This window comes from Cucumis sativus, chromosome 1, assembly GCF_000004075.3.
Source record: "Cucumis sativus cultivar 9930 chromosome 1, Cucumber_9930_V3, whole genome shotgun sequence".
Lineage (NCBI taxonomy): Eukaryota > Viridiplantae > Streptophyta > Magnoliopsida > Cucurbitales > Cucurbitaceae > Cucumis > Cucumis sativus.
In genome coordinates this window covers 11135116-11162830 of record NC_026655.2, presented here as the reverse complement: position 1 = coordinate 11162830, position 27715 = coordinate 11135116, and the positions used below count along the sequence as shown (strand labels likewise).

General features: G+C 37.5%; 1 protein-coding gene across 1 annotated transcript; it reads left to right on the top strand.

Moving 5' to 3' along the window:
• Window positions 1-267: 267 nt before the first annotated feature.
• On the top strand, window positions 268-26623 carry LOC101204897 (sodium/hydrogen exchanger 6). Its single transcript, XM_011656522.2, has 22 exons — window positions 268-664; window positions 749-800; window positions 893-952; window positions 1036-1060; window positions 1178-1263; window positions 1374-1485; window positions 1944-2006; window positions 2096-2115; window positions 2201-2298; window positions 3325-3353; window positions 3452-3483; window positions 3604-3651; window positions 3739-3799; window positions 3932-4029; window positions 4145-4220; window positions 4317-4336; window positions 9006-9103; window positions 9185-9294; window positions 10836-10925; window positions 18668-18762; window positions 18850-18935; window positions 26166-26623. The coding sequence occupies exons 1-22, from the start codon at window positions 304-306 to the stop codon at window positions 26186-26188; spliced, it is 1743 nt and encodes a 580-aa protein (XP_011654824.1). The 5' UTR covers window positions 268-303; the 3' UTR covers window positions 26189-26623.
• The last annotated feature ends 1092 nt before the right edge of the window (window positions 26624-27715 follow it).

Below are 27715 nucleotides of genomic sequence, written 5' to 3'. Positions count from 1 at the left end.
ATTGAGGTCAAACCTTTGCCCTGATATGAATAACATGAGACTCTCATTTGGCTTTTCTAAACTTTGGAATGTTGTCTCGAGATGCTTAATATGACTTGAGACTCTTTAGGAAAACTCGTAGCCTTTCTCAATACTTGTAAGGGGATAGAAGAGGGGTGTATTACAATTTTTGTTTAGAGATTTCATGTTCAATCCAACCGTGTATGGACAAAGGAAAATCATGGACGTCTATATTCAAGTGAGAATTAGGACTTAAAAAAGTAAAGTAGGTCGTTATTAGTAATTGGAGTGAAATAAAATTAAATGAAGTGTAGAGATTTTGGAGGAGCGAATTTTCAACTCCCCGTTGTTTGTGACTTTGGCGTCTTTCTTCTTCTTCTTCAACAGAAACGAACAAACAAAGCCAATTTACCCAAAGAAAACTTAAGCAGAGGATCGGTTGGGTTCAGCAGCAGAAGATCCACCATGCCCATGGAGGACGAAGCTCAAATTATGCTCATCTCTCCGGCCGACCCTAAAGGTAGTCCGGTCAAGGACCAGCAAGCCGCCGGAGTCGGCATCCTCCTTCAGATCATGATGCTCGTTCTCTCTTTCGTTCTCGGTCATGTCCTTCGCCGCCATAGACTCTATTTTCTCCCCGAAGCTAGTGCTTCTCTTCTCATCGGTATCCTATCTTCATTTCCTTTCTCTTCTACTTCGTTATTACCTCTCCATTTTTCTCCCTTTCCTATAATCACTTGTATGTCAGGTTTAATCGTCGGCGGGCTTGCCAACATTTCGAATACTGAAACTAACATCAGGTTCAATATCTTCCTTCTTTCTATCTGCCAGTGCCGACGTCTCTTGTGGCCGGAATGAGTTAGCCAAGTTTCCTCATGTTCTACTTCTGCAGGGCGTGGTTCAATTTTCACGAAGAATTCTTCTTCCTTTTCCTTTTGCCTCCGATCATATTATATCCTTCACTCTCGTAATTTACTACCCAGTTAGGTTTTCGTTTTTTGTTCCCCATTTTGTTTCCTTAACACTCTTGCTTACTCAGTCAGGATTTAGTCTTTCACCTGTAAGTGCAATTCTTCAACCAATGCTTCCATATTTCTCCTTAATTGTGATGAATTTGTTGAAAATAGTATAGTCTTCGTGTTTTCATGTTATTAACTTAATGTTGCTGCTTTTGTAGAAGCCTTTCTTCTCAAACTTTGGGGCAATTGTGACTTTTGCTATTCTGGGAACCTTTATAGCCTCGGTTGTTACGGGTGGTCTTGTGTAAAACTTTTCTTCTTTCCCTTCAATTGCAAAACCCTCGTTTCATGTACACCACCTTGTTTTTGTTTTTAATTTATGTCACCATAATGCGGTTATTCTTTCTGTTGCAGTTACCTTGGCGGATTAGCATTTCTCATGTACCGGCTTCCATTTGTTGAATGTCTCATGTTTGGTGCTCTCATTTCGGCAACAGATCCTGTCACTGTCTTGTCCATTTTTCAGGTGTTCATGTGATACACTTTTTAGAAATATATATCACGGAATGTTAGGATTGTGTTGGACATCGAACTGAACATGAAAAGTTTCTATTCAAAGCAATCATATCCTTCTTCTGTAGTAAAACTATTTGAACTTGAGTGGGCTGATATTTTATCTCTCCCTACCTTTTTTCTTTCTTCTAATCACTCAGAATCTTGTGTCTTATCTTTCTTAAGAAAGAAGTTCAGCTTGTTTCCTTTTAAGAATTTAGATACTTCGATTTTCCGGATATTTATCATATATGTCAAAATGTAATTGAGGCTGTTTAGAATGAAAAGACATAAATCATTATGGTATGCCGTTAATTGAGTTTCACCATATAGCTGCCTGAAGTTTCATTGACACTATATGCTGACTGTAAAAATTGTATATGGTTTATTGTTTTAATCAAGTAGTTCATCGTTGTCATGACACCACTCTAGGAACTTGGCACTGACGTGAACCTTTATGCTTTGGTCTTTGGAGAATCTGTATTGAATGATGCTGTAAGTTCTACGTTTTGAAGTAATTCTTGATCTTGGTTGAAGATGACTTTATTTTTAATATTTCTGGTTCTCATGTTGGATAACTGCAGATGGCAATTTCCTTGTACAGGTATGTGAAGTAGCTGGTTTGTTTCTTACATTTTTATTAGGACAATTACCATAGATTTTTCTCTAATTAGAATCATCTTTTGCAGAACAATGTCCTTGGTTAGAAGTCATGCTTATTCTGGAAAAAACTTTTTCTTTGTGATTGTTAGATTTCTTGAGACTTTTGTTGGCTCATTGTCAGCAGGTTATCTTTCTCTTACCTTGTCTTTAAACAATCTTCTTTTGCTTCTTTCTTCCAAATCCGTTGTATGCTGCACTTTTAGAGAACTGGTGAGAAGCAATGTATTAATATCATTAGGCATCCTTGAGGATACTGAAAATAACTCTAGTTGATGTTGTGTGAGTTGGCATGTAACTGCTATTAAAAACTTGTTGCTAATTATTTGAATGTCGGTTGCTGTTCAACTTACATTGATTCTTAGTTTATTAATTAGTTGAGCAGTTATTTAGTTATTTTGTTATGAGTTGGTTGAGTGGAAATTCCTAGATAGTACTAAGGATAACCTTTTGATTTGGGAAAAAAATTCTTCAGTAACCTTGGAAGAAGGAAAAGGCGTGAACAAATAGTCATCCTAAGCTTCAGTTTAAATGCATCAATAATTTACGAAACCTACTTGTCATCTTCTTTGAGTATAAAAATGGCTTGTTTATGAATAAAAGAATTCAATGATTTGTTCTGGAAGAATGGACACCTTCCACCTCAACACCGGATTTTAATTAGTCTCTATACAGAATCTTCTTGAAAGATCAGCTATATTGTAGGTTATTGAATTATGAATTCTGATATACCAATGTATCTATCAAAACTTCAACCTTTTTTTAGAAGACATGTTCATCTCAAAGATCTTGTGCTGTTTACTGCTTGACCTTGTTTAGAAACTTTGTCTCAACAGTTAATGCAGTTATCTTGTGCTGTTTACTGAATTCTGAATTCTGATATATCGATATGCCTGCTTGACCTTGTTTCAAAACTTTTTCTCAACAATTAATGCAGTTATCTTGTGCTGTTTGCTGAATTCTGATATATCAATTTACGTCAAAATCTCAAACTTTTTTTAGAAGATACGTTCATCTCAAAGATTTTGTGCTGTTTACTGCTTGTCCTTGTTTCAAAACTTTTTCTCAACAACTAATGCAGTTATCTTGATTACTGAATAAACAAGTGGAAGTTCTTAAGGATACTTATCATTTAATGCCTGTGGATCTGCAGGTGTTGGAGTTGGATTTACCTCTGCATTGATATCCTTTTGTGCTCAATGTCATCTGTGTTGCCTGGAGTTGTATTTTTATTATCATTCTACTTTTCTGATGTCATGTTGAGCCTTAATTCTTAAAACCTTTTTAAGTATGCAGGATTGGACATTGACAAGTAAGTTCTATATGCTTTAAGAGCTTGTTGATTAATTATAACGCTTTCTTTTTTGTTCAAAAACTTACCATAAGGTCCTTTGAATTTTCCGTATCTGAATTTGCTTGTTCCTTTGGACAGTCTTCAAAATCTGGAGTGCTGTCTTTTTGTTCTTTTCCCGTATTTCTCGTAAGCAATCTTCGACCCCCACCCCCCCATTTTTATTATTGTGATCTTTCATGTTTATTAGGCTTAGCATGAGATCTTTTACTGTAGGTACATGCTTGCAGAAGGTTTTGGTTTGTCTGGAATTGTATCAATATTATTCACAGGAATGGTGAGTAGAGAGGACAGTTTTCTTCTCTACCTTATTTTTGTTTATTATTTCATTTTCTTTTCTTTTGTTTTGTAGTTCAATACATTCATACTAATTGTTGATGTGCAAGTAATGTTTGATGTTCTTTTTTAGGTGATGAAGCATTATACGTATTCAAACTTATCACAGTCTTCACAACAATTTGTTGCGGAATTTTTCCACTTAATATCATCTCTGGCAGAGACATTTATGTAAGGGTGACATGACAAATTTTTATCTAGGCTTAATTGTAATCGGGGATCCATTACCCACTTGATGCTTACAAGCTTTTTTTTTTTCCCACTTTTTTTGGCTCTTGTCTTCCAGATTTATATATATGGGCTTAGATATTGCAATGGAGCAACATAGCTGGTCACATGTTGGATTCATTTTTTTCTCAATTGTATCCATACCTTTGTTGAACAGTCTACTTTTTGTTGTTTTTCTTTATTGATATCAATTTCTTGGGGTTCCTTAATTCGCTTAATGTGCACTTCAGTTATTTATTGGTGTTGCAAGGTATTGCTGCTGATTTCTTCTCTCTTATTTGCCAACCTTAGATCATTAAACATTCATGAAAGTTTGCATCTTTGGAGATACTATTTCTTTGTTACTTGAAGCTTTTGAATGGTGTTTCTTATGTTAATCTTTACATCATATTCTTCTCCAAACCAATTGGATAGCCTTTTATGAAGAACTCATTTAGTTCTCAGTGGAGTTGAGAGGATAGCTTATCCTTCATTTATTTCTATTGAAAGTAATAAACACGAAACCAAGGCTTATGTGGAAACCCGAGTACCGGGAGAAAAACCACGATATTGTTGTTTTATTATTTTTCTGATAAATAATAGGTATAATGAGGGAGAATAAATAGAACACACAATAGAATAAAAAAAGGAAAAAATTTAGGAATTAGGGTAAATCTTCCCTTAAATACCCTTTGGGCCAAGCTACTAATTCTAATACGCCCCCTCAAGTTGGGGTGTAAATATCAATGAGATTCAACTTGCTAACACAAAAGTCGAAGTTTGGTCTGATAAGCCCTTTGGTGAGAACATCAACAACTTGTTGGCTCGAAGGGATGTACAAAATGCATATGCTCCCATTGTCAAGTCTTTCTTTGATGGAATGTCGATCAATCTCAACATGTTTAGTTCTATCATATTGAACTGGGTTGTTAACAAATCCTAATAGCGACTTTATTATCACAAAAAAGTTTCAATTGTGTCTCACTCTCACTCCTGATGAAGATTAGACAAGACCTTTTGGAGCCAAATTTTATCACATATTCCCAAACTCATAGCTCGGTATTAGGCCTTAGCATTGCTTCTGGCCACAACACTTTGCTTTTTACTCCTCCTAGTTACAAGATTAGCTCAAACGAAGGTACAATAACTGGAGCTAGAGTTTTTGTCAACAATCGTTCCTGCCCAATTCAAGTTAGTATATGCTTCAATGGTCTTTCTGTTTGTCTTTCTAAACATCAACCCTTTACGATGTGTCGTTTTGAAGTATCTCAAAATTCTGTTGACAGCTTCCATGTGTTCCTCATAGGGAGCCTGCATAAAATGACTGACAACATTCATATCAAAGGAAATATTAGGACGAGTATGGGATAAGCAAATCAATTTACCACAATTCCTTATAAAATGGGAAACATTTCTACTGTTTTTAGAACGAGAAACAGGGAACGTTATCAAACATTCCAGTTCTTAAAAAATGAAAATAGAAACAGGAAACAGGGAACGAGAACCTTACCAAATGGACCCCTCTATTCCAAGGAAATGTTTCAGATTTCCCAAATTTTTTATTTCAAATTCATCACCCATTCTCTGTTTTAGTTGATTGATTTCTGCCTGATCATCTTCAAACAAAACAATGTCATCCACATTAACTATCAAAACTGCAATCTTCCCTGTCTTGGAAACCTTTGTAAATAAAGTATGATTAGAATGCCCCCGACTTGACAAAAGGAGTAAACTTGTCAAAATGCTTTGGGTGATTGTTTTAGACCATGTAAGGATTTTTGAAGTTTATATACCTGCTGACCAAACTGGGCTTCAAATTCAGGTAGGGGGCTCATGTAGACTTTCTTCACTAGATCTCCATTCAGAAAACCATTCTTAACATCTAGCTGGTATAGAGAGCAATCCTTGTTCATAGCAACAGATAGCAGGGCTCTAATAGTATTCAACTTAGCAACTGGAGAAAAAGTTTCTGAATAATCAACACCATATGTTTGAGTAAATCCCTTTGCAACTAACCTTGCCTTGTGTCTTGCAAGCGTTTCATTTGCTTTGTATTTGAGAGAGAACACCCATTTGCATCCCACTGTTTTATGTCCCTTAGATAAAGCACAAATCTCCTAAGTTTTATTCTTTTCAAAAGCCTTCATCTCTTCCATGACAACATTCTACCATTCAAGACACTCTAAAACAGTATAGATATTTTTCGGTATTATGGTAGAGTCAAGGCTTGTTGTAAACGCTCTGAACTGTGGAGAGAGATTATCATAGGAAACATAGTTACAAATGGGATGTTTTAGTACAGGACCCGATATCTTTTCTCAAAGCAATAGGAATGTCAAGAGAGGGATCATACTCATCAAGTTTCCCTGTATGACCCTATTCAGCTTCATTATTATTGGTTCCTACTCTGACCTCAGTCTCATCACCACTATTTTTTTCTACCACATTTTCAAGAACGACATTAGACCTGTCATTCTCACTCAGCTTATTATCAGGACAAGGTTCAAGAGTCTTGGACTGGAGCTGGCGACTGACTAGTAGGGGACCCAACTTTCTTTATGAGATTCCTTCCGTAATACGTTTCCAGGGAACTTGGCTTGTGGGTAGGACAATGAGATGAGGATTGAAGTCAAACATGGTACTAGGAGTAGGTTCGATAAACTCTAAGGTACAGTTAGACTCTTCACTCACATTCTCCCCCTGAAGATGGCCAACGGGAAAGTAAGGTTAGTCCTCATAGAAAGTAGCATCCGTAGTGACGAAGTATTTCTTGGACGACAGATGAAAACATTTATAACCGCGCTGATGAAGGAAATACCTGGCAAAAACTTATGCCTAAGCCTAAGCCAGAGGGGTAAATTTGGTCTGATTAGGGCCAAAATTATGGACAGAAACGGTACACCCAAACACACGAAGAGGAACTTCAGAAATTAGGCGAGTAGAAAGGCGGGACTCCTTAAGACAATCTAAGGGAGTCTAAAGGTGGAGGATACGAGAAGACATTCAATTGATTAAATAAGCTACTGCAAGAATAAGATATTCCTACAGGTATGAAGGAAGGGAAGTAGATAGCTTAAGGGAACGGGCTACTTTCAGAAGATGATGGTTTTTTCGATTGGCCACCCCATTTTGTTGAGGAGTGTAGGCACACGAGTTTTGGTGAACAATCCCTTTAGAGGTTAGGAATTCACTAAGGTTATGGTTTTGGAATTTTCGACCATTATTACTTTCAAGAATTGCAATTTTTGTATGGAATTGTGTTTCAATGGTGTAATAGAAGTCTTGGAAAGTGGAGGAAACCTCAGATTTATCGGGAAACCAATATTTTATATAAGTAAAGTTCGGGTGATCCAACCGAAAATGCCATAACATAAAGTCATGTTCAGAAGTGCTAAAATAGGAGGACAGTAAACTAGTACTAGAGATACTACTACCGGAGGTATCATCAGCAAGGATATAAAGTTCCTTGCTATGCTGAGCAGTGCCAATCGTCCTCCCTGAGCTCAAGTCTTGAAAACAAATAGATTTATGTAAGAAAGTAGCTTTACAGTGCTGCGCAGAGGTATTCTAAGATAACTTAGGCACATGCAAAACATTCTGGAGAGAGACCGTCGAAGAGAACTATTTGTTCTTTGCCAACAATTGGGGTTAAAGTGCCATTGGCTATCTGAATTTTCTCATCACTGACACAAGGGTTTAAGAGATGAAGTGCTCTCAAAAACCTGTCAAGTGATCTGTGGCCCTTGAGTCCAAAATCCATGGATTTTTCTCATCAACACTAATAAAGCCAAGGGACTGAGGCATACCTGACTGAGCAATAGCGTCTAGAGTAGAGGGCTGGTTTGGCTAGCAGTAGGGCCAGTTGACTAAGAGGTGCTGACAGTCTCCCTAACATCGGCAAGCCTTAAGTTCTGTTGCTTGTTGGAGGAACGTTGTTCGTTACTTCTTGGGGAATGACCGTGGAGTTTCACACTAATCCTTGGTGTGCCGTAGTTTCTTGCAGTGCTCATAAACGGGGATTGGTTTTGCACTATTGTTCTCATTATCATGGGTCGAGAAGCGAGCACTAAGACAGTAGAGTTAGGTATATAATTCGAAGGCACATTATGGAGCGAAATTACTGGTTCTTGGAATACATTGGTAACTTAGTTGGTTTGGAATGTGCCAAAGACTCACCCGCTTCAACCCCCAATCTGTTATGGAGACCATCGACTGTTATTATAGATAAAGGGTTGCTGTAAAGGGTCGACGGACAGCGACATGCGAACGGATAAATCTGACAGTTTTTGTGATGGCTGTCCATAATCGGAGGGCATAGGCGGTGTGTGGGGCTGCAGCTGACCGGAAGGGTGTGACCGTTCGACAGCTAACGACAAGTAGAAGAGATTGGGATGGGCGGTGAGACAAAAGCGCGGCGGCGCGTGGGCCCATGTGCTTGACAGAGGCGGCGCGTGCAAGAGATTCTGGCAAGAGGGTTGCATGGATGGCAGTGAGGGTGGGTCTCATTGCGTAGATCGGTAGTTTCTGAAGCTATTGGACTAATTTTTCCATGATGGCCTCCACGGTGGCTTCTGGTTTGGTCTGGATTCCTCAAAAATTGTTTTTTAGGGTTTCGTTGTTGCTTTACTTTGATACCATATCGAAAGCAATAAACACGAAACATAGGCTTATGTGAAAACTCGAGTACCAGGAGAAAAACCACGACATTGTTGTTTTATTATTTTCTGATAAATAATAGGTACAACAAGGGAGAATAAATAGAATAAAAAACTTTTAGGAATTAGGGTAAATCTTCCCCTAAATAACCTATGGACCAAGCCCACTAATTCCAACAATTTCGATGCTCCTTTTCTCTATCAATATTCTGTTTGTCATCCAAAAATGCCACTTTCAGAGGTTCTATCTGTGTTTGAATGTAGTATTCTGTGTGATATTTCCAGGGCTGCAAATGTTTTTTCTTGTGCATATTTAGTCAACTTGGTTCGACCTGCAAATCGGAAAATACCTTCCAATCATCAGAAGGCACTTTGGTACAGTGGTAAGGAGCATTATTTCCCTTTCATTTATTCATTTAGTGTTTGAGGAGAGGGATATTTGATGTGTTGTAAATGTTGAATAGGACTTCGTGGGGCTATGGCGTTTGCGCTTGCTCTACAATCAATTCATGATCTTCCAGATGGACACGGTCAGACAATTTTCACTGCAACTACTGCAATAGTTGTATTGACGGTAGGCACTCCAAGTCTTGTCATTTAAAAGTTTGGTGAATAATTTGTGTAGTTGTCTGCCACGATAAAATATTTTGTTTTACTTTATGGTCATAACTTTAAAAATTGAATTTAAAAATCTTGTAAGCTATTGTGCTACTGTTCTTCATGCTTCTTCCTGTCCAAAGGATGATTTCAAAAACTTACCAATGTCATTAAATAATGCTGGAGTGGAGTAAATCATGGTAGATTGTTTGCTGGAAAAGTGCTGAACTTCCACAATGCATTTTCCAGAAAGTGTTGGGTTTAGTGCTTCGTGGTGGGTGTGTTTGTTGAACTTTTTGTATATATCAGCTTGGTCTAATTTTTCAGATTGGGAGCCCTTTCTATAGTTAGTTGTGGCCTTTCTCTTGTGGACATTTTTTCAATATGTATTTATATACATTCTTTCATGTATTCTTTCATATTTCTCTATGGAAGTTTAGTTTCTTAAAGCAATCTTGACATTAGGACTAGATGATCAAGTCAAGGGACCCCATCCAACGAATACAAAAAGAACGAAATGGATTGAAGGGTCTTTTGGATTTTCCTGAAAGTTTGGATAATCACGGAAAATGTAGTGACAAACTGACAAATAGTGAATGGACTGATTTGTTGGCGTGGAAGTTGGGTTGGCCATTAAAAAGAACGTTTATTGACAACTTTGACATTACAGGCTTGGATTTTAAATTTAGTTTATTTTTTCATTATAATTTTGTCTTCTTAAACTCACAGTCACAGTAGTGCAAGTTATAGGAATAGAGTTTACTACGTTTGTTTTTACCATAATAATTTTACATCCTACCTTTTCTAATTGAGGGTTTTCTTTACCTCTATTTCATACCCTTTTAAAGAGAGAAAAAGAAGATAGAGAAGGCTCTTGTTTCAAAGTTGAAAAAAAAAACAATAGTGTAGCTTAGAGGAATCACTTGGTGATTGTTGTCATTCTCACTCTGAGAGCTCTCTTTTGTGTTTTGTTGGGTTCCCATCATTCGTTGTTTGACAGAAAAATAACAGATATTTCGGCTCTTTTATATTTGATCGGTGAGATTTCCTTTAGTTCCAGGACAATGTGTTTGCCTTTGGAGTCCTAGCTTGTCCAAAGGCTTTCCTTGCAGTTCCTTCTTCAATTATTTGGCTAGTCACTCCCATTCTTGAAGTTTCATTTTTACCTTGTTGAAGGTGAAAACTGCCAAGCAGATTAAATCCTTCGTGTGACAGGTCATGAATGAAATAGTTCATACCCTAGATCGAATTTCAAGAGGATGTCCAGCTTGGTAGAGGGCTACTTTGTTGCATTCTTAATAAAAGGGCGGCTAAGTTTTATATCATATTCTTTGGAGATGTTATTTTGCAGAAGCAGCAAGAGTAATTTGGTGATTCCTTCGTGAAAACAAATCGATTAGAAGCATTAATTTTTATCCCAAAAGATGTTATTGGAACCAGTTTCTGTCTCCTTCGTAACCTGGCCATGGTCTTATGATTCTTCCGTTTTTCTCATCAATTTCTTTGAGAAATTTTCAGGTGTTGCTTATTGGAGGCTCAACTGGTACGATGCTAGAAGCTTTACAAGTTGTAGGTGATAGTGATGATCATGAATACTCTTTGACCGAAGTAAGTTTTATGAATTCTGTTTTTTTGGTTTTATGAATTTTCTCTATCAGTGCTTTGCAATACACAGTTGTTCTACTTTTAGTTGCGTGGCATGAATTTTATGAAATGTTCTGAGTTACATGTTAGTGCTTTGCAATACACAGTTGTTCTACTTTTAGTTGCGTGGCATGAATTTTATGAAATGTTCTGAGTTACATGTTTTTCCAAATGGGCAAGATATGTACACTCTAAGATATTTGGGCTTCGATTTTGAAGGGCTTTTGTGATTATACTCTAGGCAATATTTTACCTAGTTGGAAACCTTTTATGTAGTGGGGTGTTTGTGGGCTGGCTTTTTTTATTTTTTATGCCATTGTATTCTTTCCTTCTTTCTTAATGAAAACAATTTTTTCTAGAAAAAGATAACCTTCAATTGTACCGATGTTTTATGAATTTTCCTTGTCAATGCTTTTGGATATACTTAACCAATGTTTCTCGTTAAAAAAAAAGAACAATAAATAAAACATAAAGAAAATCCTTAAATATAGCTGTGCTAGTCACATGTTTGGGTAAATGATGGAATGGAAAAGAAGAAAAAGTTTTGCACCCAATAAGAATGCTCCCCCACCCACCCAGGGCGATTTCTTATTCCATATGACATGGTTCCATTCTTTTGGTCCAATCTATTTTTATGCTTAAAGAATAATAGCGTTTTGATTTCTTTTATAATTTCTAACAAAATATGGCTTCTTGGTGGATTTCTGTATACAAAATTCTTTGGCAATTATAGCTAATGATTAATGACTGGAACTCTGTTGGTATTGTTTTAGGAGGGTGCTCTATACCCCGACTGTGGGGCAGTTCTGTGGCCTTTTGTGAAATATATTCCTTTGTTGTTTCTTATCAAAATAATACTAATAATAAATAAATAAGATAGTGTACGAGGAATCTAGCCTAAAGATCTTTTAATAAGTTCAAAGTGAATTGCCCATCCAGTTTACTACTTCCAAGAGTAAGATATGGAATAGTGCACTTGGGGGAGTAGGGAGAAGAGTTTAAAATGAGGAAGCAACTTACGTGCACCTACAACATTTGGCTGTCAAAGAAATTTTTAGGATATTAAATTGTCCATAACTAGACTCATGACCTCTCAGGTAAGTGGCTATCATGAACTAGACTCATGACCTCTCAACCTTTTATCAAGGCCAATGCTCATTTACCCTAGGTCAACCATCGGTCCTTATAGGTCAACCATGACGGTTTTTGCAATTCAAATTTTTTAATTTAGTTGGATGTAGTGGGACCATGAAAAGAGGACAAAAAATAATTTAAAAGAGATCTGAAGTGTGAAGAGTTAGGTTTTCAGTTGGCCATCATGTTTTTTTTTTGGCAAGCCTATTGCAGACGAGTTCAGAGCAAGAGTTAGTGGAGGTGCCTTTGACTGAGATAGGGTGGACTTTCTTGCTTCGGGAGATTTCTTCGGGTGGGAAAGGCTCTTTAAAGGAAAGTCATAGCTAGTATTTATGATCTGGGAGCGTCAGCATAACAAATTGTTAAAGTAGTGAAAAAATAGACAAAAAAGAAAAGAAAAATAAAGGAAAAGAAATGAGATAACTCACTAGCGAAAAAATAGACAAAAAAAAATAAAAATAAATAAATAAAGGAAAAGAAATGAGATAACTCACTAGCGAACTTTTCGGTTTAGTTAGTGAGATAACTCATGATGTCAAAGAGGTCCTATTTTAGAACTACGTTGTCAAAGAGTTCCTATTTTAGAACTCCTATAATATCATTTCTTCCTCAAATTATATCGATTTACACACATTGGGCCTTCCATATATTTTCAAACTTACACAACTGAGTGTTAAGTAATGATAAAAAGATTAAATTATCTGTGTTAAGAAAAGAGATTGTTTGGGAACGTTATGTCGAGAGTAAGTCAAATAGTCTTGGTTTTTTTTTTGCGTGATCATGTGATCAGGCTGTATGAAATGCCTGTGGGTTGTGATCAGGCTGTATGAAATGCCTGTGGGTTCTATATATACATGCTTAAAGAGCAATAGAAAAGTTTGAGGGATTTTTCTGGCTATCATTATGTAAGACCTCCAATCATTCACACATATCAAAGGAGGGGCAGAAAAGTAAATGGACAAATGATTAATGATGAAGGAAAAAGGGGAGGAGATCGTGCGTGTTGGGCCCAGGCACAGAAATAAGAGAAAGATGAGAGAAGGAATATAAATAGGTTTTTTAGGTCTAGGGGAGGTAGGTTTTATTTTATCCTGAAGTTGGCGGCTGCTTAGCCTAGAGGAATATCCAGTCTTTCCCTAGAGGAAGCTGGGTTTGTCTTTATTGTTCTTTGTTTCTTTGAATCTTTATGTTTTATGTACTCATTTTGGCTATATATAAATAAAGATAGCAGAGTGCTACCTCTGTTTTTGCCATTGTAAGGGAGAAACAGTGAAGTAAGCAAGTTGAATCCTTACATATTGGTATCAGAGCCTCCACACTGGGGGTGATCACGCGTCTGATGGTTCAAAGACAGATAGAAGAATGGGTAGAAGGAACTGAAAAGGAAACTATGAGTCTGAAGGAGATGATGCTGGAAATGAAGAAATCGATGGATCGAATGACGGACGAGCTGAGAGAAAACCATGGTGCTAAGAAAAAAGAAGAAGCAGGGACTACGGAAGACCCCAGGTTGAAACTGAAGGGAAAACTGGAAGAGGCCGAAACCGCAGTCGAGTCGGGAGGAAGCAACGCAGACCGAAGTAAGTACAAAAAATTAGAAATGCCATTGTTTACAGGGGTGAACCCTGAATCATGGGCGTACCGAGCAGAACATTTCTTTGATATAAATGACTTACCGGAAGCTGAGAAGGTCAAAGTAGCAGTCGTGAGTTTTGGACAGGAAGAGGTAGACTGGTTTAGATGGAGTAATCGTAGAAAGAGGGTGGAATCTTGGGAGGACTTGAAGGAAAGGATGTTTGATTTTTTTAATGATACGGGACAGCAGAGCTTGGGGGCAAGATTAATCCGTATTAAGCAAGAAGGCTCATACAGCGAGTACGTTAAGAAGTTTGTTACATACTCAGCCCCCTCCCGGACATGGCAGAAAGTGTTCTGCTGGATGCGTTTTTGACGGGTCTGGAACCCTCACTGCAAGCGGAAGTAATCAGCAGACACCCTCAAACTTTAGAGGAATGTATGAAGGAAGCTCAGCTGGTGAATGATAGGAATATAGCATTAAAACTGGCGATGGAAGAGTTGGATATAGTTGAGCCCAAAAGGAATGAGAACAGCAGCAAATTTCAAGGAAAAAATGAGAAGACAGAAAGTAAAAAGACAGAGTTTGTGATGAAGCAGGTAACTATTCCATTGAAAAATGATTACCAGAAAAAAGATCCCCAATTAAACGGCTGTCGGATACGGAATTTAGAGCAAGGCTGGATAAGGGGCTTTGTTTCAGATGTAATGAAAAGTACGCCCCAGGCCATCGATGTAAAGGCAGAGAAAAAAGAGAGTTGATGCTCCTTATACTAAATGAGTAAGAAGACCACAAAAGGGAAGCAAATACAGAGGATGAGGCAAGCGAAGTAATAGAACTGAATCATCTGGAATTGAATATGGATAACCCTATTGAATTGAGGTTGATCACGGGAGTTACATCAAAGGGAACGATGAAATTAAAAGGACATGTGAATGGAAAGGAAGTAGTTCATTCTGATTGACAGCGGGGCGACCAATAACTTCATCAGCCAAGTGTTGGTAGATGAACTACAGCTGAGCATCGATCCGGGAACTCGTTTTGGAGTTACCATTGGGAATGGCAACCAATGTGAAGGAAGTGGGATCTGCAAGAGGGTAAAAGTGAAGTTGAAAGAGTTAACAATCGTAGCAGATTTCCTGGCGGTAGAGTTAGGGAAGGTAGACTTGGTGCTGGGGATGCAATGGCTAGATTCGACAGGGACTATGAAAGTTCACTGGCCATCTCTAACCATGACGTTTTGGACGAAGGGTAGAAGAATAATCCTAAAAGGTGACCCTTCTCTAACAAAGTCAGAATGCTCGTTGAGAACCTTAGAGAAAACTTGGCAATTCGGGGACCAAGGATTTCTCTTGGAATTCCAAAATTGTGAAGTGGACTATGAAGGAGAATCGGAAACAAAAGCCGAATTGAAAGGAAAGGAGGAAGGATTACCCATGGTTCAACGACTGCTCGAGCAATATGCAGACATCTTTAGGTTGCCCACGGGTTTACCTCCAAAGAGAGCCATAGACCATCGTATTCTGATCGTGGCCGATCAGAAACCAATTAATGTAAGACCATATAAGTATGGGCATGTACAAAATGAAGAGATTGAAAAATTGGTGTTAGAAATGTTACAAGCTGGGGTGATTCGTCCAAGCCGCAGCCATATTCGAGCCCGGTCCTCTTAGTGAAGAAAAAAGATGGGGGTGGAGATTTTGTGTAGATTACAGGAAACTCAATCAAGTAACGGTGGCTGATAAATTTCCAATTCCCGTGATCGAAGAACTCTTAGATGAACTTCATGGTGCGACAGTTTTCTCAAAGTTAGATCTTAAATCTGGATACCACCAGATTAGGATGAGGGAGGAAGATGTGGAGAAAACAGCTTTTCGCACGCATGAAGGACATTATGAGTTCTTGGTGATGCCTTTCGGCCTTACGAATGCTCCTGCCACCTTCCAATCTCTCATGAACGAGGTGTTCAAACCATTCCTTCAAAGGTGTGTCCTGGTTTTTTTTTATGACATTCTAGTTTATAGTGTGGACATAGATGAGCACATGAAACATTTAGGAATGGTTTTTGCTATCTTGAGGGACCATGAATTGTTTGCAAATAGGTCTAAATGTGTCATTGCTCATTCCCAAGTTCAATATTTGGGACATCTGATTTCCAGCAGAGGAGTGGAGGCTGATGAGGAAAAAATTCGTAGTATGGTCAATTGGCCACGGCCGAAAGATATAACAGGACTGAGGGGATTCCTTGGACTGACTGGGTATTATAGAAGACTTGTGAAAAGCTATGGAGAGATAGCTGCACCCTTAACTAAACTACTTCAGAAAAATGCATTCCATTGGAATGAGGAGGCCACAGTAGCTTTTGACCAGCTGAAGCTAGCTATGACAACCATACCTGTGTTAGCATTGCCGGATTGGTCTCAGCCATTCACAATCGAAACTGATGCTTCAGGAGTAGGTTTAGGCGCAGTTTTATCACAAGATGGGCATCCCATCGCATTCTTCAGCCAGAAACTGTCCCCAAGGGCCCAGGGTAAGTCGATCTATGAAAGGGAATTGATGGCGGTTGTCCTTTCGGTGCAAAAATGGAGGCATTATCTCCTGGGCAGAAGGTTCACAATTGTTTCAGATCAGAAGGCTTTGAAATTTTTGTTGGAACAGAGGGAAGTTCAGCCTCAATTCCAAAAGTGGCTCACAAAACTTTTGGGATATGACTTTGAGATTTTGTATCAGCCGAGTCTGCAGAATAAGGTTGCGGATGCTCTCTCAAGGAAGGACCATTCAGTTGAGTTAAATACAATGACAACCAGAGGCATAGTTGATATAGAGATGATAGAGAAGGAAGTTGAGAAGGATCAATAACTTCAGAAAATTATTGCCGAACTTAAAGGAGAGATGGATCAAGGTGGGAAATACTAGTGGAACAATGGCAGGCTGTTATATAAAGGAAGGATGGTGCTGTCGCGAAATTCTTCCCTCATTCCGAGACTTCTACACACGTTCCATGATTCCATATTAGGAGGGCACTCGGGGTTCTTGAGAACCCACAAAAGGATGAGTGGGGAATTATTTTGGAAGGGAATGAAGGCTGATGTCAAGAGATATGTGGAAGAATGTGACATATGTCAACGTAATAAATTCGAAGCTACCAAGCCTGCTGGAGTTCTTCAACCCATTCCTATCCCTGACAAGATATTGGAAGATTGGACCATGGATTTTATTGAAGGGCTGCCAATAGCAGGAGGTTACAACGTGATTATGGTAGTCGTCGATCGCCTAAGTAAGTACTCCTATTTCTTGCCTCTGAAACACCCGTACACAGCCAAGCAAGTGGCTTCCATTTTTTTGGAAAAAGTGGTCAGCAAACATGAAATACCCAAGTCCATTATTACTGACTGTGATAAGATCTTCCTTAGCAATTTTTGGAAGGAGTTGTTCACCACCATGGGCACCATTTTGAAGAGAAGCACGGCATTCCATCCCCAAACCGATGGACAAACCGAGAGAGTAAACAGATGCCTAGAGACCTATTTGAGATGCTTTTGCAATGAGCAACCGAAGAAATGGGATAAACTAATTCCTTGGGCGGAATTATGGTATAACACAACCTTCCATGCATCCACCAAAACTACTCCTTACCAATCTGTTTTTGGAAGAACACCCCCGCCATTGCTGTCGTACGGATGGAAGAAATCTCCTAACAATGATGTAGAAGTCATGTTGAAGGAGAGAGACTTAGCAATCAATGCCATTGAAAGAAAACCTATGCATAGCTCAAAATAGAATGAAGAAAATGGCAGACCGAAATCGCAGGGAGCTCAAATTCAAAGTTGGTGATGAAGTGTATTTGAAACTACGACCCTATCGACAAAGATCACTAGCTAGAAAGAAATGTGAAAAGCTATCCTCAAAATTTTATGGGCCGAATGAGATTATTGAAGAGATTGGAGAGGTCGCTTATCGGTTGAAACTACCGCCAGAGGCTGCCATTCACAATGTCTTCTACGTTTCTCAATTGAAACTGAAGTTGGGAAAACAACATGTAGTCCAACAACAACAGCCTATCCCAACTGAGGATTTTGAACTACAATTGTGGCTGGAAAACGTGTTGGGAATAAGGTGGAACAAGGAGTTAGGAGGCAACGAGTGGTTGGTCAAATGGAAGAACTTACCAGACAGTGAAGCAACGTGGGAATCAGTCTACCTATTGAACCAACAGTTTCCTCATTTTCACCTTGAGGACAAGATGAACTTAGAGCCCCGGGGTATTGTAAGACCTCCAATCATTCACACATATCAAAGGAAGGGCAGAAAAGTAAATAGACAAATGATTAATGATGAAGGAAAAAGGGGAGGAGATCGTGCGTGTGGGGCCCAGGCACAGAAATAAGAGAAAGATATGAGGAGGAAGATAAATAGGGTTTTTAGGTCTAGGGGAGGTAGGTTTTATTTTATCCTTTAAGTTGGCGGCTGCTTAGCCTAGGAGAATATCCAGTTTTCCCAAGAGGAAGCTGGGTTTGTCTTTATTGTTCTTTGTTTCTTTGAATCTTTATGATTTCTGTACTCATTTTGGCTATATATAAATAAAGATAACAGAGTGCTGCCTCTGTTTTTGCCATTGTAAGGGAGAAACAGTGAAGTAATCAAGTAGAATCCTTACACATTATTAAGCTATTTGATATATATTGGTTAAGCTTGATGGTGTTCATGTATAAATTCCTGAATACTTCTCTTCAATATACATGCTCAAAGAACAATAGAAAAGTTTGTTCGAGGGATTTTTCTGGCTATCATTATTAAGCTATTTGATGTAGTGGTTATGCTTGATGGGTTCATGTATAAATTCCTGTACACTTCTTTTCAAAATAACAATGAGAATCTGCCAATTGTTCTTCTAGATTCATGCGCTGGAAACAAGCTGGGGAATAGCCTTGCTATTGTTACAGTATTAATGAAACACAAAATCTTTTAATCTTTTGTTCTTTTTTTCTCTCAGACCACTGATGCAAGCAACGGCTACATTGCTCCTTATAATGATGAAGGATCATCAAGGAGTAGAATCAAAATGAAACTTAAAGAGTTCCATGAGAGGTGGCATCTAATATCCTTCTTTCATTTTAGGACTTTCTTTTTGTTGAGTCATCATTAAAATGCCTCTTTTTTTTTTTCTCTCCACAGTACTGCATCGTTTACAGCTTTGAATAGAAACTACCTGACCCCATTCTTTAAGAGTCGCAGTGGTGATGATGAGGAAGATGACAACAGTAAGAATGACTTAAACTCTGTTCATGGTTTTATCAGTTCGATACTTTGTGTATAGTTGTTTCTTGATGCACCTATGGAGATTTTATGGCTGTTTCTGAAATATGTTTGATCATTTTTTTTTCGTTTATGGAAACTTGTTATCATTTTCCTTTACTTAATTTATAAGCAAACTCTCTGAATAATCATGAAACTTTAAAGATGAAATATTGGTTGGGAATCTCCTACTCAACGATTTTCCCTCAATGGTGTGTCCTATGCGAGGAAATGGGAGTCACAAGGTCACATATTCCGAGCTTTTACCTTTTGGTTTTCTATTTGATCGTGGTACTGCCTAGTGATATATTTTCTAAAGATTGAAACTTCTCATTGATCAAATAGGGAAAGAGAGCGATGCTCAAAATACTACGAGACAAAGCAAAGAGCCGTAAATCTTTTAAAGTACAAAACGCATAGAAAAACAATATAATGAAGAATAAGCAAAAAATAATGGATCTCCAATTAAACAAATATGGGGAGAAAACACTTAAATCTTTGAAGGAAAACTGATGTTTCTTGAAACTTCAAAACGAAGGAGCCAATGGAACACACAAAATCCAATCGAGATGGAAAATTGACTAAAAACTTCAAGACAAGAATTGAATAGAAGGCCGATTGAAGGAGAGATATTCTTCTGGGACTAAATGGCTGCCAGTGGCCTAAGAAAGCTTCTGATCCATAAAACCAGCTGATGACAAATTGAAAAGAGGATAAAACAAAAATTTTCCATAATACACCAGCTACCGACATCTTGAAACAGGAAGGACAACTTTGAACTTGATAGAGCAAGAAGCAGCTGCTGAAATGCCACAAAACTTCAAACTTTATTGCCTTCCGAAATAAATAGCTCATCACATGATTCTCCAAACCAAAGATATGCAACCGTGCCAAATATGCAAACTACTCAAACCTACTGACAAGCTGAAACAAAGAGCTTTCCTATGAAGCTTTGAATCAATTTTCTTCATTGAGAAATTTGGGACACAAAGGATCTCTAACCACAAAAGAACAAGGAGAGAATCAAAAACATTAATCCACCTTTGTCTAGACCACCGACTTCAGATGAAAAAACCTCAAGACCTCTGTTGGAGCAATAGATGAATTTCAGAATCTCGGATTCTCCAACAAAATTGTATTGGTTGGTGATGAATAGCCCTACCAAGCTTCTATAGCATAATTAAGGGTATTAGCTGTCTTCTATAACTTACCCTAACGGGCCACCCCTTCAAAAAGGTGAAAATTTTATTGGAATTGTTAGAACTCTGATAAACATCGTATTATCCTTATTATTGTATAAGAAAGAGGAAGCACGTGTGAAGGAAAACTTAGGCAGTTAGGGAAGGAAAAAGGGGACCACGGTGGACCAAAGTTAGTTAGAAATATGCTAGTATAAAAGGGCAAAAAGAAAGAGAGGGAGGTATGAAGATATTGGTGAAGACAAAGGGCTTGTTTTGTAGGCTTTTTAATTATTCGCTACTTCACAATTTGTTTAATAGAGACCTCTCCTCTATGGAGCTACCTTTTGTAGGCTTCTTTTTTTTTGCTTGCCCTTGTTTTTTTTTTTTTTAATCATTAAAAGTTGGTCTTCTGTTAAAGAAAAATAAAAGATAAATTGGTCATATAGATATTATTTTCTAGCTTTGAAGACTAAGAAATTGAATTAGATCGAGTAATCAGTGCAAACTAGTTCAAATAGCTTTAAATGAAGATCAAATACTCTTGGCACCACGTTAACTAGTTATCCATGTGACTAGCAATTTTATTCGATCTTAAATGAAAACCTTGAGTGGAAAAATCAAAGTTCTCTTGAAAGCAATAGAATTGCTTGATTAGGTGGCCAGACTTTTAACTTTCTAAGCCTTATGTTGCTAATACGAAGACAGACTTGCTGAGGCTTTGATAAAGATTTTGGAATTGTCTTGAGGATTTCTTTTGGCTCTAGATTTGTCCATCTAGAGTTGCTCTTTAAAGTGTATAATTTCATGGCTTCTCCCATTGTCGAGTGAAAAGAATAATAAAAAACAAGCGAAGGCAATTCCCACTATGAAGAACCTCACCTTCTTATGAGTCTTGATTCTCCAAAGAACCGAATAGATCAAAAACCTAAAGGAGAAAAGATCAACCAAATATTGGAAGAAAGACTTACATGAGAACCCTTTAAAAGTATTTAATAAGAGACAAAAAACAAACACAAGTTTTATGCGGAAACCCTAGTTCAGGGAGAAAAACCACATTGTAAATTTCTCTTATTATTTTCTTATATTAACAAGTGATAGCGAGGAATAAAAAAAGGAAAAAATATTAGGTTAAATCTTCTCTTGGACCAAGCCCACTAAATCTAACACTCCCTCTCAAGTTGGGACGTAGATATCAATGAGACCTAACTTGCTAACACAAAAGTCAAAGTTCTGTTTGAGAAGTCCCTTGGTGAGGACATCAAAAACCCGTTGGCTCGAAGGAATGTACTGAATGCATATGCTACCATTGTTCAGCCTTTCTTTGATGAAGTGTTGATCAATCTCAACATGTTTAGTTCTATTGTGTTAAACTGGACTGTTGGCGATGCTAATGGCTGCTTTGTTATCACAAAATCATTTCATTGGTATTTCACAATTCTAATGAAGATTAGACAACTTTTTGGAGCCAATTTTCCTCACATATCCCCAAACTCATAGTCATGTACTCGTCCTAAGCACTGCTTCTGGCTAAGACCACCCCTTGCTTCTTACTGTTCAAAGTTACAAGATTGCCCCATACAAAGGTACAATAATCGGAGGTTGATTTCCTATTGTCAACAGACCCTACCCAGTTTAATTATCATTAATAAAGAGCCATGTTTTCGTTTAAATAACAATAATATAAAAATAGACCCTACCTAGTTTGAATCAGTATAAGCCCTTATAGTTTTCTTCTTTATCTTTTTGAACATCAATCCTTTACCGGGAGTCGTTTTTAAGTATCTAATAATTTTGTTTACAGCCTCTATGTGTTTTTCACAAGGAGCCTGCATGAACTGGCTCACAACACTCACAACAAAAGAAATATTTGGTTGAGTATGAGATAAATAAATCAACTTACCCATAAGGCGCTGATATTGTTCTTTATCAATTGAAATTTTATCACCTGAATTTCTTAGTTTACAGTTGGATTTAGTGGGAGTATTAGCAGGATGTATCTCAGCATACCTGTCTCGGTCAGCAAATCAAGAGTATACTTTCTGTGAGATACAAAGATACCTTCTTTAGATCTGGCTACCTCCATTTCGAGGAAATATTTCATATTTTCCAAGTCTTTGATTTCAAACTCATCACCCATTCTCTTGTTCAGTTGGATGATTTCAGCATGGTCGTCTCCAGCTAGAACAATGTCATCAACATAAACAATCAATATTGCAATCTTTCCAGCCTTGGAGACCTTTGTACACAAAGTATGGTCAGAGTGCTCCTCAGTATACCCTTGGGACTTGACAAAGGTAGTAAACCTATCAAACTATGCTCTAGGTGACTGTTTCAGACCATATAAAGATTTTTGAAGTTTACATACTTGATGACCGAACTGTTTGGGGGGGGGGGGGGGGGGGGGGGGCTCATGTAGGCTTCCTCCTCTAGGTTCTCATTCCGAAACACGCATTCTTAACATCCAGTTGATAAAGAGGTCAGTCTTTGTTCACAACAACAAATAGTAGGACTAACTGTATTTAGTTTAGCAACTGGGGAAAATGTTTCAGAATAACCAACACCACAGGATTAACTAAATCCTTTTGCAACTAACCTCGCCTTGTGCCTGTCAAGGTCTCCATCTGTCTTGTATTTGAGAGTGAACATCCATTTGCATCCTATAGTTTTATGTCCCTTAGGTTGAGCGTAGATCTCCCAAGTCTTGTTGTTGTTCCGTCCATCAGAAATGAGGCGGACAGAGGGATACGACTCTTTAAGACACTCTAAGGGGATCTGAAGATATAGGACATGAGAAGGCATTCAGTTGATAAGATGGTCTGTAGTGAGATCAACATCGCTCTAGAGATAAGAAGGAAGGGAAGTGGACAACATAAGAGAAAGAGCGACTTCCAAAAGGTGACGGTTTTTGCGCTCGACTACCCGATTTTGTTTGGGGTGTAGGCACAGAAGCTTTGGTGGACAATGCCTTTGGAGGACAAAAACTCGTTGAGGGTGGTTTTGGAACTCACGACCATTGTCACTTCGCAAAATAGTAATATTTGCATTGAACTGTGTTTCTACGGTGTTATAGAAATCCCTAAAGACAGAGGTGATCTCAGATTTGTCGGAGATGAGAAAGACTCAGGTAAGACGAGTATGATTATCAATAAATGTTATGAACCACCGTTTTCCAAATAAGGTAGTTATCTTGGATGTTCACCAGACATCACTATGAACAATTGTGAAAGGGTGGGTTGGTTTGTATGGTTGTGAAGAAAAAGAAACTCGATATTGTTTAGCCTGAATACATACGTCACAAGATAAGGTAGACACATCAAGTTTAGAGAAAAGATGAAATAAATGCTTCTTATATTGAAAATTAGGGTGGCCTAAACGAAAATGCGACAGCGTACAATTTTGTTTAGAAGTAGTAAAATAGGAAGATAAAAAACTAGTACTAGAAATGCTAGAAAAGGTGTTGTCATCAAGGAGGTAGAGTCCCCTACTATGTCAGGCACTGCCAACCATCTTCCCCAAGCCCAAGTCCAAGTCCTGAAAAGAGACAGAATTAGGTAAGAATATTGGTTTGCAGTTTAACTCATGAGTAATCTTGCTTATAGATAGCAGATTATAAAAAAATCTGGACACATGCAAAACATTATGTAAGAAGATCCCTACATATAAGGAGAAATCTTCCCCTTCCTAACAATGGGGGCCAAATAGTCATCTGCAATTCTAATTGTTTTGCTGCCAGCACATGAAATATGGAATAAAAAATGTTAAAAGGAACCAACCAAATGATATGTGGCGCCAGAATCCAGAATCCAGGAGTTCTTTCCATCAACACTAATGAAACTAAAGGATTGAGGTATACCTGGTTGGACAATGACACCTAAAGTAGCGGGACCGGGATTGGTATGTATTTCATGTGGATCAGGTGGTTGAGAAGGTCCAAGCTCACTCACGTATATTCGCCTTGTGTTCTGTTTGTCATTGGGAGAGCGCTTCTTACTTTTTGAGAGACGACCATGTAACTTCCAACACTGTTTCTTGGTATGATATTGTTTTTGTAATGCTCACAGACAGGAATTGGTTTTATGTTGTGCTTGTTATTGTCACTGTCATTGGTAGGAGTTGTCGAAACACTCAGCACTTGTACAATCCTCCTTAAGGCAAATTGCATAACTGACTTCCATTAGGGAATAAATCGGTTTTTAGCCTAGTACAACACCCTCAAACTACATCAAACTTAGGATTACGACCAACAAGAAAGTCATAAATTTTGTCAATCTCTTCAATTCTAGAGTATTGTAAACCATCACTGGAACTGCTCCAAACTAGTTCTTTGCATAGGTCCATTTCCTGCTAGATAAGAGAAAGCTTGTTAAAAAAGGATGTGACATCCATGGTTCCTTGTTTACATTCATGAACTTGCTTACTTCGCGTGTATAGGCAAGACACATTCTAACATTTGGAAAATAGTTTATGGGCTGTGTCCCAAATATCCTTAGCATTTGCAGCGTAGATCGGCTCCATACTATTGATCAATGTGATCGAAAAAGAGAGTTCTCTCCCTTCTAGTATTGTTCTTGTGGGTATCTCGGTGGAGCACGAGGTATTTCTTCTATCAGAAAACCAAATTTATGTCGTATGTCGTCCTTCAAGGACCATTTTCACTGACTGAAACCATGAGAAATAGTTATTGTCGTTCAATTTTTTTTCTAAAAAATATCATGTAGATTGTGTCACTATCTTAGTCACATAAGAGAGGATAAAGTGGGGAGCATGAAAGCCATGACCAGGAGCGTACGATGTTGCCTCTAAGGTAGCCTTGATTGCTGCAATTTGTTGTCGAAGCCTTTCCAACTGCTGGTGAGCTATACTCGAAGAAGTGGAAGCTTGCATGTTAGTTTTGGAATGTGTTGAAGATTCACCAACCTTAATTGTCGAGTGAATTTGAGGATTCCAAGCAGCGAGATGATAACTAAGGTCAGTGGGTGGTAGGGTATACAGATTTGACTACAGAAGCGGTGGTGGCACATTGGAATTAGGTGGCAGCACATGGATTGGCACGTGGGGGATAGTAGAGGCCGCGAATGAAGACAAGGGTGGGACAGCCAGGTTGGTGGGCATGGTCTGAGCTGGATAGGCCGACGTGTGGTGGCGCAGACGACAGAAAAATTGAGGAATCAAGTTTCCCGGTGTTGTCTGAAGGCGACAAAACCATTGATGATCGCAGCGCTATCCGAGCATCGACAGCGACGCTAATACCGGCGGCTGTCTCCTCTGTTTGGTTTCCATCACGAGTTGTGTTGTCTAGGGTTTGATCAAATATCTCGCTATAATACAATATTGGAAAAAGAGACGGATAATAAATACGAGGTTTAATTGGAAAACTTAGTTCAGAGAGAAAAACCATGATGCAAATCTCTTATTATTTTTTTATATTAACAAATGATATAAGGGAAAAAATAAATAGACTAGGGTGAGGAATAAAAAAAGGAAAGAAATATTAGGTCAATTTTTCCATTGGGCCAAGCTCACTAAATCTAACAAAAAGTAAAGAAGAGCAACCATGTACTCCCTATCAGAGAGAGAGTGACCAAACTCAAAAGGAAAAAGAACAAGAGCTTCTAGATCATACAAGGAAGTTGTAAAAAAATGGGATTTAGGAAGTTGTAACAAAATGGGATTTTTAAGAGATGATAAATGGTACAAACGAGGACACAAACCAAAAATGGGTGTTTACCCACCCAATGATCTTCGCAGAAATGCATAATAATCCAAGGGTTAGCCAGTATGAAAGATATCAATCTATGAAAAATTCTTTTGAAGGCATATTGTTCCAATATTTCTTAATTGGCGGTAGAACTACTGTATTACATGTACATTACATATTTTACCCTACTTTTCATAATTTATTTTGTATGATGTTTTTCATTTTTAATATATGAAACTTGTACTTCATCCATAAACCCTAAACGTTGTGTTGCTTAAAGAGGTTGGTGATGTTCTAACAATTTTCCTTTCAAATAGGCATACCAATCCGTGGTTCTTGAAAGTATGTTTCTGGAATGACTGACTCATAAAAGGTAATAGTAAGAAAGATGATAGGACTTGGAGAAGTTTGTGAATACTGTAGGCATCCGCTCTGAATTAAGTGGAGGCAAAGGCGAGCGGGTCGAGAGTATGGAAGTTTCTAACTTGAACTGAATGATTAAGATGGCAATTGTTCTCTACGTAGCTTCTGCTCTTGACTGAATAAACAAAGTAGAAAAGTTTGGTTTTAATCAAAACGGAAACAAATTATTCTTTACATAGGTTTTATGTTATGAACACACCAAAGATGTAGAAGTTACAGTTAAATCATCACCTTTTTTACTTTTGACTACGTAAACACATTAATTTGTCAGCATTTTGTTGATAGAGATAATCTTGTAGGAAGTAATTAGTAATAAATTAAAAGATCTTGGCTTGCCATATTTTCATGATAACCAATTAGTTTTTTGTTTCTTTATTTTCAATTGCTTTCGGCAATTGTGGTTCCACTTCTGTTTGTTAAATATTAAAACTGTTCTGTGGTTTTTAAAAAACGTGTATACATCATGGTTCTTTTCAATTTTACTAAACGAATGCCCTGTTTGTGGAGGAGGCCATTTATCAACTTACTACAATTCTAAAATGTATATTTTAAAATGTATTCAACTGTACCTTCAATAAATGTTAAATATAAAATCACAATTTTTTTTTTTTTTTGCTAAATTGATTAAATAATAATAATAACAAAGAGTAAGGGTTTTATTTTTTTCAAAAATAAAATAAATTGATACAATATTTATACAATATAGAATAATTTTGAAAACGAAAAAAGCCTACAGGTCCATAATTGGAAATAAAAATATGCCTCAGTACTAATTGACCACATTCTTACGTGTAATTCTTATTCTAATCGATTATGATATGCGTGTAAGAAATGATGCATGATTGTGTAGGTAATATCAACATGATTGTCTTTTTTTTTTTTGCAATCTTTCTTTTATTTTTTTAAATTGCTATTTGATTCAAAATCGTGTGCCAAATATAAAAAATTAACTTTCTTTTAAGTTTTAATTTTTTTTTTCACTCTACAAATTTAAAGTACCAGAAAATCTTGAAAAAAATTGTTTAGCCAAATTTAAACGATCGTGTAAATAGTGAAATTTAAACGATCGTTTACCAAATATTTTACATTGGGTGCCAATTAATCACGGGGCGTTTTTTATATTTATCATTGTGGACCTATGGATTTTTTTTGTTTTCGAAATTGTTCTATACAATTTAAATATTTACTGATTTGTTATATTTTTTTTAAAAGCACCTAAATTATTTTACATTTTTCTATAATGAAAATGTTTGTGTATTTAAATTTTGTTTCGACATGTTGATCTCCAAATTTAGTGATTCAATACTTTAATAATAGTGTAAAATAATAAAGATGGCCAACATGAGCTTAGCTCAACTGACATTTATATGTTCTTGAAAAATTGAAACATAAACAAAAATTTATTTGATAATCATTTTTTTGTTTCTCATTTCTTGAATTATTT

Coding starts and splice junctions, on each gene's coding strand:
- LOC101204897 (XM_011656522.2), top strand. CDS start 304: ATGAAGTGTAGAGATTTTGGAGGAGCGAATTTTCAACTCCCCGTTGTT. Junction 2,299..3,324: donor TGTTGGCTCATTGTCAGCAG/GTTATCTTTCTC, acceptor GTGGATCTGCAG/GTGTTGGAGTTGGATTTACC. Junction 3,800..3,931: donor CAATATTATTCACAGGAATG/GTGAGTAGAGAG, acceptor GTTCTTTTTTAG/GTGATGAAGCATTATACGTA.